General features: G+C 43.7%; 1 protein-coding gene across 3 annotated transcripts in view; it reads right to left on the reverse strand.

Annotated features, from left to right (window-relative positions):
- Positions 1-4,009: 4,009 nt before the first annotated feature.
- The window catches only part of LOC106816406 (putative transferase CAF17 homolog, mitochondrial), a 17,503-nt gene continuing 9,163 nt past the window's right edge, over positions 4,010-12,349 (reverse strand). For all 3 annotated transcript variants that reach the window (XM_014821007.1, XM_014821009.1, XM_014821008.1), the window contains exons 2-9: positions 9,378-9,553; positions 7,795-7,958; positions 7,345-7,482; positions 6,901-7,063; positions 6,476-6,625; positions 6,159-6,258; positions 5,546-5,665; positions 4,010-5,230 (exon numbers count right to left, since the gene is read on the reverse strand). In XM_014821007.1, the coding sequence (XP_014676493.1) occupies positions 5,137-5,230; positions 5,546-5,665; positions 6,159-6,258; positions 6,476-6,625; positions 6,901-7,063; positions 7,345-7,482; positions 7,795-7,958; positions 9,378-9,553 (1,105 nt within the window). In that variant the 3' untranslated portion in view covers positions 4,010-5,136. The remainder of the gene's footprint in view (positions 5,231-5,545; positions 5,666-6,158; positions 6,259-6,475; positions 6,626-6,900; positions 7,064-7,344; positions 7,483-7,794; positions 7,959-9,377; positions 9,554-12,349) is intronic.

Genomic DNA, 12,349 nt, shown 5'->3' on the forward strand with positions numbered 1-12,349 from the left:
CCAATTCCCAATTCCCAGGATATCATCCATATATAAAAGAGGCGTGATTTCTATTGAGTTCCCATACATATATACCGGCGTACCATAATCCCTTTAGCCGAGTCACTTTACATTAACGAAGTGAAAAGTAACCCATCTATCAGCCGTTACCAGGTGACCCAAAATCATTCGTATTCGACCAATCACAAGAAATGAAAACATCAATCACCAATCCAATCGTTTGTTTGGAACGATAATCTGTAGCTGCAGGTGCCGGTGCCCGACGCAGCCGACCTGCCGGAACGTACCCTGGTACCAGAGCATATAAATCAACGTGATTTATTTGCTCTGCTGGTACGTACTATCTAATATGCCGGACCGTACCTCGCCTACTACACTAACTGGTCCAGGGAGTCGCCTACGTACACGCCTACTCCGTAACCATGTAAGATAGTTACCAGGGTACGTTTCGGTATACCGGACCGTACCAAGGGTACGTAATGTACTTGTAATGTATGCTAGCAAGCGTGGGCAGCAACCACTCCAAGCGACATATACATAATATCAGGAGTAGATAATAGAAGATCTTCTATTATCTACTCCTGATAATATATACCCGAGGGAGAGAGAGGAGAGAGCGAGCGAGGAGAGAGAGAGAGAAAGAGAGAAAGATCGCGCGTGCGCGAAAGCAATGCAGATTTCCACACGTTGTACATTTACATACAATTGTTTATTAATCTGACTAACCAATGTCATAATAATTATACAAATGACCAACAGCACATAAACAGTTTATGTGCTCTTGATATGATGAACTTTCTACTCAACTGAGAGAATAAACTGATATAATATCAGGAGTGAATAATAATATAGATCTATAATGCCGGACCGTACTTCGCTTACTCCACTAACGAGTCTATAGGGAGTCGCCTACGCCTACTCCCTAACCCGAACCCGAACCCTAACCCTAATCCTAACCATATCAAATAGTGACCAGGTTACGTTCCGGCAGAGGCGCCGGAAATGGGGGGGGGGCAGGGGGGGCGCCCCTCCAATCCAAAAAGAGGGGGGGCAAAACCAAAAAGAAGAGTGGGGAAAAAAATATAATGTATAAACTAAGACTTGTTAATTCTAACGTTCAAAAACTAATTTATACATCCATTTTGAGTTTTTCGCTGCGCTCTTTGCGTGATTGACGCTCACGTCGCACACACGCGCTCATGCACACACGCCGCACATACGCGCTCACGCACCCACGTCGCACACACGCGCACACGCACACACGCGCTCACGCACACGTCAGACACACGCGCTCACGCACACACGTCGCACACACGCGCCTCACGCACGACACATCGACACACACGCGATTCACGCACACACGCCGCCCTCCGCACCACACGTCGCACACATGCCTGCTCACGCACCCACACGTCGCCACACAACGCGCTCACGCACCACGCGTCGCACACACGCGCTACGCCAACACAGCGTCGCACACACGTGCTCACGCTACAGCATCGCACACACGCGCTCACGCCACACCACGTCCGCACACCCGCGACTCACGCACACACGCCGCCACATACGCGCTCACGCCACACACGTCCGCACACACGTTCGCTCACGCACAGCACGCGCTCACGCGCACACACGCCACACACATGCGCTCACGCACACAACGCCCGCTCACGCCCACCCACGCTCGCACAACACGCGCTCACGCACACACGTCGCACACACGCGCTCACGCACACACGTTCACACACATGCCGCTCACGCACACACGCGCTCACGCACCCACGTCGCACACACGTCGCACACAAGTCGCACACACGTCGCACATACGCGCTCACGCACACACGTCACAGACATGCGCTCACGCACACACGCGCTCACGCACACACGTCGCGCACACGCGCTCACGCACACACGGAAAAAAAATCGTGAGCCCCTTAGGTCTTTGCCCCCCCCCCAATCCAAAACTGCTTTCGGCGCGCCTGCGTTCCGGTATACCAGACCGTACCCAGGGTACGTTCCGGCAGTACCCTGGGGGACATAGACCCTATGAGCCTTGCGCTGAGTGTCTTTTTCATGGAGAAAAAATCTGATGAATGTGTTGATAAAATTTCTGAGTAATACAGTACAAAACATAGACCAATAAATTGTGCCCTAAACAATTTTATATTCTGATGTTATTTTAGGTCAAAATTTAAATTTTTTAGGGCACAATTTATTGGTCTACACAAAACAGTGCTATACAAAATGAAGAAAAAATATATACAAGAAAAAATGCTTTCATTAGAGCCTATAAGCCAGTTCGTAGTTAGCCAAGGGGTTGTGTGACGTCACGGGTCACCGGGTCATTTGTGACAAAAATCGATGAAATCTCTAGTGCGGCGTGCGATCTCGGTTCAGTACTTATATGTACACGTATATATTCTGTGTACGTGTACACGTACGCATGTGTACGTGTACACGTACGCATGTGTACGTGTACACGCACGCATGTGTACGTGTACACGCACACATGTGTACGTGCACACACACGCACGCACCTGTACGTGCACACGCACGCACGGACGCGCCTGTACGTGCACACACACGCACGCACGCACGCACGTGAACGTGCACACACACGCACGCACGCACGCACGTGAACGTGCACACGCACGCACGTGAACGTACACGTACACGTACGCACGCTCGCACGCACGTGTACGTGCAAACGCACGCACGCACGTGTGCGTGCACACACACGCACGCACGCACGGACACACGCACGTGTACGTGCACACGCACGCACGCACGCGCGTGTACGTGCTCACGCACGCACGCCAGCACGTGTACGTGCACACACACGAACGTGTACCAGTGGCGTATCCAGCATAGGGCGGAGCCGGCGTACGGCCCCCCACCCCCGTTTGTAGGCCCAGAAAAAAATCATGAAGTGTTTTAAATCCTAAATTGCAGGGTTGTGTCTAGGATTGAGATAGTGTCATCAGACATCAGAATATGGCCCACAGTATGCCTCAGATTGCAGGAAAATGGCTTAAATATTTCACAATTTCCTGGGGGGAGCATGCCCCCAGACCCCCCTAGCGCTGCCTTGCCCGCGCCCGGGTTGTCTTCGGCAGTCCAGGTACATTTCGCCCCCCTGTTCATCCATTTCTCGATACGCCACTGTGTACGTGCACACGCACACACGCACGCACGCACGCACGTCTACGTGAACACGCATGCACGCACGCACGTGTACGTGCACACGCACGCACACACGCACGTGTACACGCACGCACACACGCACGTGTACACGCACACGTGACGCACTCACGCACGGACGTGTACTTGCACACGTAGATGCATGCGTATGTGTACTGTATGGTCGAAATACGAAATATTTTGTCACAAATGACCTGGAAGAATTCGTGGCTAAGTTCGCGCATGCGCAGACTGTAACTACGAACTGGCTTCTTATGTGGGGGCAATTAGTAAGCGAAGATGAACAGGGCAATGGGGAGTAAGGGCGGATCTCGGATCAAGAAGAGATATTTGTGATTAAAAATGGTCGAACCTTTTTCGTAAGCTCTAATTGTAGAATAAGGCTAAATACACGCAAACAAGGTCACGCACACCGCATAATCGCACGCACGCACACTGCTTAATCGTATGCACGCATGCCACATAAACGCACGCACACACGCATGCCCAAACACCGCATAATCGCACAATCGCACGAAAGCACACCACATAATCGCACGCACGCACACACCACACACCGACGCACGCATGAGAGGAGGAGGGGAAGCTCGGCTGTGTGGTAAGGTGTAGTTTATTGGAATGCAACAGGACCTAGGAGCTGTCGCACTGCGATTTCCGCTAAATGTGTAGAAGTTGAGCAGTTGTGTAAATTGGCGATTATTGGCAACCGGTCTTAATCAATCAGTGCTAAAGTCCAACCCACATCATTAAGAACGGGACTACACAAACCCAACACTATGATAAAAAAGACCAGCAGGAAACAGAATGCTACAATATATACTGTATATTTACACACACAAATTAGCATTAACAATAAACTTCACGATCATTGCACCTTATACGCTACCAGTAATTAACCCCAGATTATTCGTGTAGAAACATTGTATTTACACTCTACTCCTCTATTATACAGGCAGTCCTCATTTGATCGCTCTTAAAACCTTTTCTGTAAAAATACCTTTTAATGAAACTGTGTAATGAATTATTCATAAGTTACACCAAAAATGAAAATTAATGAGCTATCAGCTAGTGCAGTTATGGACGAAGCAAGTAGAAATGCATAGCCTTAGAATAATTAATTGTTACTAGGTTTAACCTTAGATGGTACAAAGTTAATAGAAATTTTTTTTTACGCAAAATAATGCAAAGTGAAGCTATTTTTCATAAGCATAGATATTAGAAGAGAGGTCAGGCTGCAAGGAATTTGAACAAACCAAACATACTACATATGTTAATAAGTTAAGCCTATTATTTTAAATACGTTTTGAAAGCAATGTAAGAATATATAAACTTCTTCGAAATAGTTTATTAATGAGGTGAGTAACGATGAACGAGAAGATAACAGCAGATGGCAGCACCTATGACTTATGACTTCGTAACGAAGCAATGAGCAATGTGTACGTTCACTAAAAATTTTCAGGGACGTAACATTATAACAACATTAACTGGGTGAATTCAACGAGGATCATGCATAGGTAAAAATGGCAGGGAAAAACATTTTAAGCAAGCACATGTCTATAGATTTATAGCTTTCTATAAATCTAGATTTTTACCTCAAAAAAACAACCCAACGCTTAAAACTCATAATCGCCTGAGATAATTGACTATATTCCACCGTGTAAAACATGTTATCTAGCGAGTAAATCCTGCTGCATCAAGTAAAATCAATGTTTCATATGTCACTCAAGCCAGCAATATAATTATTCACTATTTTTAGACTTTGACAGATGCTGCCACCTAGTGGCATTGAGAAAATCAACTACTGCCAAGTGACTAATTTTTCAAGGTACAAACATCAACAGTCACCTATTTAGTAACCGTAAGTATCAATACTCATATCTCTTCATCATGATCCAACCAGCATAAGTGATGATCACATGATGCAGGGCCGTTTGTTTAAGGACCCTCTGTATTCCACCAGGATGGCTGTGATGCTGTTACACCTACTTTTCTACCAGTGCTAGTTTTGATGTGCAGTGATGTATCCTCACTAAAGTAAACAACAGTAAAAACATGTTCAGCAGCAACCACATGTGCATACACACTTGCACGCATGCACACACGCACAAATGAAACACAGACGCCCCAAAAGGCACATGCATTCAGATGCTATCTCTCTCTCTCACTCTCTCTCTCTCTCTCTCCCTCTCTCTCTATCTCTCGCACTCAATCTCTCTCTCTCTCTCTCTCGTGCGTGCTCTCTCTCTCTCTCTCTCTCGCACGCGCTCTCTCTCTCTCTCTCCCTCTCTCTTTCTCTCTTTGCCACTCAACTAGTACTTCTCTTTCAGACTACGATGGTTCTCACCTGGCATCGATTCTCATCAGTGCTAGTCCGAGTGAGCAAATCACACCTCTCAGCTTCCCCACCTGCTTTCCTGCAGAGTTCGCTACGGCTGCATCTCCCTCTGGCTGTTCGTCCAAATTCCTGAAGCCAAAACGAGGAGAACTAAAGCCAGCGTTATGCTCGGTGTGGAGCACATGCTTAATAACTGTGCACGTGATAAGAAACTAAACCACGCATAATTTCCACGTAGGACCATCGACAGATAATTAATCAAAAAAGCAGCCAAGCATCAAGGAAACTACTTTCCTGAGAGCTTGTTTGCGTGAAGGCCTCTTTACTGAATTCACACTAATATAAAACATTGTAATCTTGCAAGCACTTAGCAGTGTAATTGTTCAAGGCAGAAGTCTTTAGAAAAAAATCCTTGTGATTGTTTCTTACCCAAAAGAAAGGTATTAAATCGAAATGCTTGTAAGCGTGAGTTCTCATAAGCAAAATGCTCGTAACATGGGGGGACTGTATTTTTCTTTGTGGTCCTACAGTGGCTTAAATGGTCGCCCAGCTGAGCCGAGCGTATAATTGAATTTCGGATCGCAGTCAAAACTGCTAGTATAACAACTATACTGGGACTTACTCGGCCAGAGTGAGCGGCATTAGCCGCTTCCTCACTGCACCAGTATGCTGTGTTCTAGCTGTCAGCTCCTGCCCTATGTAGCACCCTTTACGAAAGCTAACTGCCAACCAAAAAATGACAATGATGTTAGACTGTCATGCAAGAACAGTGTCAATGAATCTGTATAAGTGTACGAATAAATAAAGGATTTTCCTCACTATTCAAGTTCCTGATCTTTTTATCCCCACCACCCTAACTAAACAAAGCCATATATATACACCACAAATCCGGCAAACCAACACACGCAAACATCGGTAACACGGCAAATATATACTTACCTCCATTTAAATAGTCAGCATTAGCCTCCAATGGAAAGCATTTTCCTGGAGGATGATTGACAACTCCCTCGCCAACACCCAATCTGTACCGCAACTTCTCATACCACTGGGGATCATCTGCCACCTTACAGTTTGTCACAACGTCGCTGGCTATAACAACACGTACACTTTGGTGTGAGTACGGTAATGTTGAAAAAGCTGAAGACACACAGTCATGGAACCACCTATGTCAAACATGTGCTCTGTTACTTTGGATTGAGAAGAAGACACGTTTGAATAGGTACACCACATTTTGTGTGCTGCTTTAATGACTACTGAGCCACAGCACTGGCTTGACTACACTATAACTAACGTTGTCATTCCAAGCATCAGTAACCTTGGTATCAGAGTTTTCTAGTTTTCTGATCAAAGCTCGCATATCTTACCTTGAGTTCCTGAGGCAAGAATGAGCCGATAGCCAAGATCGGGTGCTCGAGGGTCCATGTTTAAAAAGATGTGAGACTTGTTGGAAGCTACTGTCACAGACTCATTTGGAGGCGATGCCACAGCCCATACTGACATTTCATCAGACATAGAAAACAGATCTGCCTGCAATGATACATCATTACTGATCATTTATTAATTTACGGGCAATCCTTTCACATTGTACTTAACTCATACTCTACTCTCACACTGAGGATAGCTTTGAAGAGATTGAACACTGCAGGACTATCCGATGAGATTTTTCACATTTTATTGATGTATAAACATACAAACATAACAAGGTAGTGTAATCTAGGAAGTTAGTTTTTAAGCTCTAGCTTACAATACCAGGGGAGCAAAACATGAATTTAAATGTGATTGAAATTAATGTAATTCAGAAAGCAAACCTTTTTCCTAAGTTTGTATTTTTTCAAATGTTTCAAAACATCATCTACTTGATCTTTATCAGTCTCTAACAAATAGTTCTGTCCCTTGTCCTTGTCTTCTCCAAGCCTGTATATAATGATATCCCACAGAACCCGACCCTAAAAAAAGAATAGAATTGCACGGGCTAAATTAAACTGCAACATTATTCGTTTAAAAAGTGTATACTCATTGGCACTAACAATCTCGTACTTTGTGCTACTGAATTAGATGGGTTCCTGGCAATTACGCAAGAAAAAGATGAGATAAATGTCTAACTGCACAGCCTACTGTAGCAGTAATTGGTATAAAATGGGTTGACTGCGATAAAATGACATGGGGCCAGCACTTTTCAGATTAGTGTGATCGAAAAAAACATTAGCTTCAAAATTAAAAAAACATTTAGATAATAACTATTTAAAAATGCTCATTACCTGATTATTAAGTATTAGAGAGTAGAGGCAGTTATTTATTGTTGGGCAAATGTCAACATTCAAACAGTCCATGTCATTAGTAATCAGGCCTTGCAGTAATGCCTTGGCGTCCGGTCCAACTACTCTCAGCAGACCTCGTTTTTCTACACATTGACTTATAAAACCTGGTTAAAAACAAAATTAATATATACCGTCAAAGTAAGACAGATGACGTACAAGTGCTCTACAATAAACAGTTGTGATGCAAAACTAAGATCACCTTAATTTATCTACAGGGACACACAGTAGCCGCGTTCACACGTAGCAAGAAATCCGGTATTTAGCGTTCACACGAGGCCCAAGAAATACGGTATCTAAACAGATCCGGTATTTGATGTAAATACGAGGCTTCCCAGACCCCGAATAATTTGCCATGCTTGAGAAATACCGAATTTCTTGGACCGCGCATTTCCTCGTGTGAACGCTAAATACCGGATTTCTGAAGCCACGTATTTTATAGACTGGTCCGCGCTCGACAGTTCTAGTGTAACGCGAGTGGAACTGTCGAGCGCGGACCAGTCTACGTATGTTATCGGCAGTTGGTGCGCATTGCATTGTTTATTTCGCATTGTTCGCTTGATTGTTTAAAGCAGCTCGCAGCTCGCAAATACCGTATTTCTGGAGCCGCGAATCAGCGTGTGAACGCTCGGCAGCGTATTTGTCTCAGATATGGTATTTCGCAAATCCGGTATTTCAGAAATACGAGGTCTCGTGTGAACGAGGCTAGTGTTTAAAGGTATCATCGACGGATTAATTGACACCAGCATTTTTGTTGCTGTGACAATACATACAATCGTACTATGATTTATATGTGCAAAAGCCATTATTTTTTTGACTGGACAAGCGTGTACATTGACAAATCAGCTGCTTACGCATCTAAGTAAAACAAAATATGAGCTACACACCAAGAATTGAAGTGTCCCAAACTTCCCCTGCCAATTATCAGTGGGTTGGATTCCTTTGCAAACTAAGAGTGCCTGAGCAAGAAACTATTGTCTGCTATAGGTTTGGGATAAAAATAGGAACAGCAATAGGGATAGGGATAGCAATAGGCAAGAGATAGAGATAGGGATATGGTGGTGGTGATTGGTGATGATGTTGGTGACAATTACGATGACGATGATTTGTGTATTATTGTCCTAAAGCTGGATTATGCAGTGACTGTATTGTTACTAATATATAATAATTAAAATAATATTGTTCACAACTAAACTGCATACACTGCTATAGATGCTGGAAGAGAACTGAACTGATCTTAGCTCTAGAACTATAGCCCTTCCCTCTGCTACAGGCGAGAATGCTACATGCCTGTGGCAGAGTGAAGGGCTATAGTTCTAGAGCTAAACCGATCTTAGCTCATCAAGCTTGCGAGGCTTCAACTCCTGTCCGGCAGGCCTGGAGGCAACAAGACTGCAGAGTCCATAACTGTAGCTCTTCCGGTGTAGCACCTTCGCTTCTACTTCTAGTACAGAGAAAGCTCCAGTAGGAGTGAAGAGGCTACACTGATAAAGCTACTGTCAATGTGGCTAATCGTGGTGTATTACCTGCATCACTTTGGGCTGAACTATCTTGCGAATTATGTCGATATGAGAGAAGTGCCGTCACTGGCAATGGTATCTGCCTCTCACAAAATGGAAACGAGAAGGCTCCAACCAGTGAACCTCTTTGCCTCGAACACCGTACTAATCTAGTAACTATATGCAGCGTCATCTCTGAGGCTCTGTAAAGAAGGAGCTATTATATTATATACTGTAGTGATGGGAATCGGCTGGAATTTCATAATCGATTATCGGTTTCCCTTAACCGATCGATAGTAATCGATTAGTAATCGGATAAATTCGTTAATAATAGGCATAGATTTTAATTTAATCTTACTTTGTATATATTTTCGAAGTATAATAATTTCAATATTATCGATTATTTTCCTTCACTATCTTTTCTCGGGGAAGCATTTCCCAGTCATTTGACCAGCAGCATTACTGCGACCTACACACAAAACGTATTAATTATTATGCGAGCTTCAATGTCTGATGAGCGAAGGTCTCTCGCTAGCTGTAACCCCTACCCATATTCGTTCAACAGCTGAGTAGTAATAACTTATGTCTGACGTTGCAGTCATCCTCTACACAGCAGCGACCGGAAGCCAACAACCAGTACAACAAACACGAGAGACAAGTCGCAGTAAAACTGATCTCGAGTCGGTTTTTTGCCGAACAATACCAGATTTACGCGCCATTATTCAGGGGCATAGAGGCATTGTGACGGGACATGCGGTTTTGGTTTAAATAACAAGGTAGACAGCCGACTCATATACTGCAAAGAATCGTAAAAATAAATACGGCGAAAATTTATTATTTCGAACTAAATACTGCAACATGGCTTTCAGGCATTCACCAATTTGTATCGCTCTACGTATGTTTCTTTATATCAGCTACTGATATTCATATAACCCTTCATTCATGATGAGTTTGTGCACTAGGGCAGGCCTGCGAGTAGTAGCTTGCTGTGTTTGCAGATGAGCATTTGTATCCGAGGCAATTTAACGGTAATAAAAGCAAATAAGAATAGACACGAAATGAGTAGAGAAACATAAGACTGTTGGGTAGCAAATAATTTCGTTTTACATATTTTTTTTTATTGAGACGTTCCAAGTGCCTGTGAACGGGTTTATTACAGCTACAATGACGAAAGCTGATTGAGGCCAAAAGGAAAATATCAAATAATGACTATGCACTGCGGCTGCCCGTCTATTTCCTTTCATCCGTCCTCTTATTCTCATACATCAAACTCTCTCGGACAACCATTAAAAGTTTTAAACAAACATGATCAAGACTTGTCTTTATTATAGTAAGTAATTGTTTGTGTTCTAATAGTGTAGGCTGTGTACCAAGTTAATCGCCTGCCAATGGAATATCCTCTCCAACACAACTGTAACAAACAATACGGAGAGTAGAATTTCATCTACGGATAACATCTGTGGGACAGTGTCAAACCAAAAAACAAAGACACTGTCCAATTTGTCCATGTCTATAAGTACACTAGTATCGCTCTGCAATCAGAGTTAACAGTGATTCATGAAGGTGTCCTCTGGACTACACACTGATGCACTTCTACTTCGCTACCAATACATGTCCATGTTGCGATTTAGTAATTTTTAATTTATTTTTAATTTTATTTTTTTGGTATTTTTGATAATCGATTATTTGTTTTCATAATCGATTATCGAATTTGAGACTATAATCGATCGATTTTCGATTATAATCGATCATCGGACATCACTATCAGTGCTCGAAATAAGCGTTGTCCGGTTGTCCGAGACAACCAGAATTTGCGCCGGACAACCTAACCAGTCTGAGACATGTCGCGGTGGACAACCAACTTACCAAGAACCCTATCTCTAACCTAACACTAACTCAAAACCGACTCGGCTATCTTATATACGCGTGGTACCAATTAATTATGGTGTATAACCTTTTGGCTTTCAATATTTTGCATCTGAACTGACAATCAATCCCATGCAACCAACTGGTATAGGCTAGCTGCACAATAATGTTCAGTTTCATACTTCAAATCCGACTGTTTTCTAGCTCATCAGAAATCTTAATCGTGAATTAAATCGTGAATAATATAAAAATATGGGACCAGCTGCTATTTCCAACACTGGTATAATATCATATGTCAGGTTTTCTGATGTATGAGAGGTGAACTCATTTGGAACCAGCAAACCAGCAAGTTTCCAAATTTTCTGGGGAGGACCCCATACCCCGCCTGTTTTTCACCCCCCTCCTTGGAATCCTAGACCCGCCACTGAACAATTACATATTTTGGGAGCAGAGACCAATGAGCAAAAATTCCGCCTTTTCGCATGCGCCCAAAACAAAGATTGCAGAGCTGAGAGGTAGGGAGCCGTAGGGTGTGGGAGAGGGAGGCGGAGGAGCCAGTGAAATATTTAAGTCATCCATATTTCGCAGTTCGCTGTTTTTGGCCCCCCTTGTTAAAAATCCTGGCTACGCCACTGTTTTTGGGTGTTTTCTGATTATATTATTATGTGATTGAAAATAGGAGATTTGGGATTTTTTTTGGACAATCAGAAATTGTTGGGCGGACAACCCGATTTGATGCCGGGGTTTTCCGCAGGACAACCACTTTTTTTCTATATTTTCGAGCACTGACTATTATATAGTATATAATTATTATTATTAATGTTAAAGTTAATTGTTTTAATATGGCCCAATAATTTTTAGGCCATGGCTACGCGACCGGTTTCGGACTAGGAGCCGCTAGGCTACGCGTCCGGACATCCATCTCACACAGTGATCTTGCGACACGTACACGCATGATTGCAACTTGGGACGCTCTGCTGATTGCCGAGTGTGTGTGTGTGTGTGTGTGAGAGAGAGAGGGAATGTGTATGTGTGTGTGTATGCGTGAGATAGAGAGAGAGAGAGAGAGAAAGAGAGCTAGAGGTGTGTGTGTGTGTGTGTGTGTGTGTGTGTGTGTGTGTGTGAGTGCTCAG

This window comes from Priapulus caudatus, unplaced genomic scaffold, assembly GCF_000485595.1.
Source record: "Priapulus caudatus unplaced genomic scaffold, Priapulus_caudatus-5.0.1 Scaffold1369, whole genome shotgun sequence".
Classification (NCBI taxonomy): Eukaryota; Metazoa; Priapulida; class Priapulimorpha; order Priapulimorphida; family Priapulidae; genus Priapulus; species Priapulus caudatus.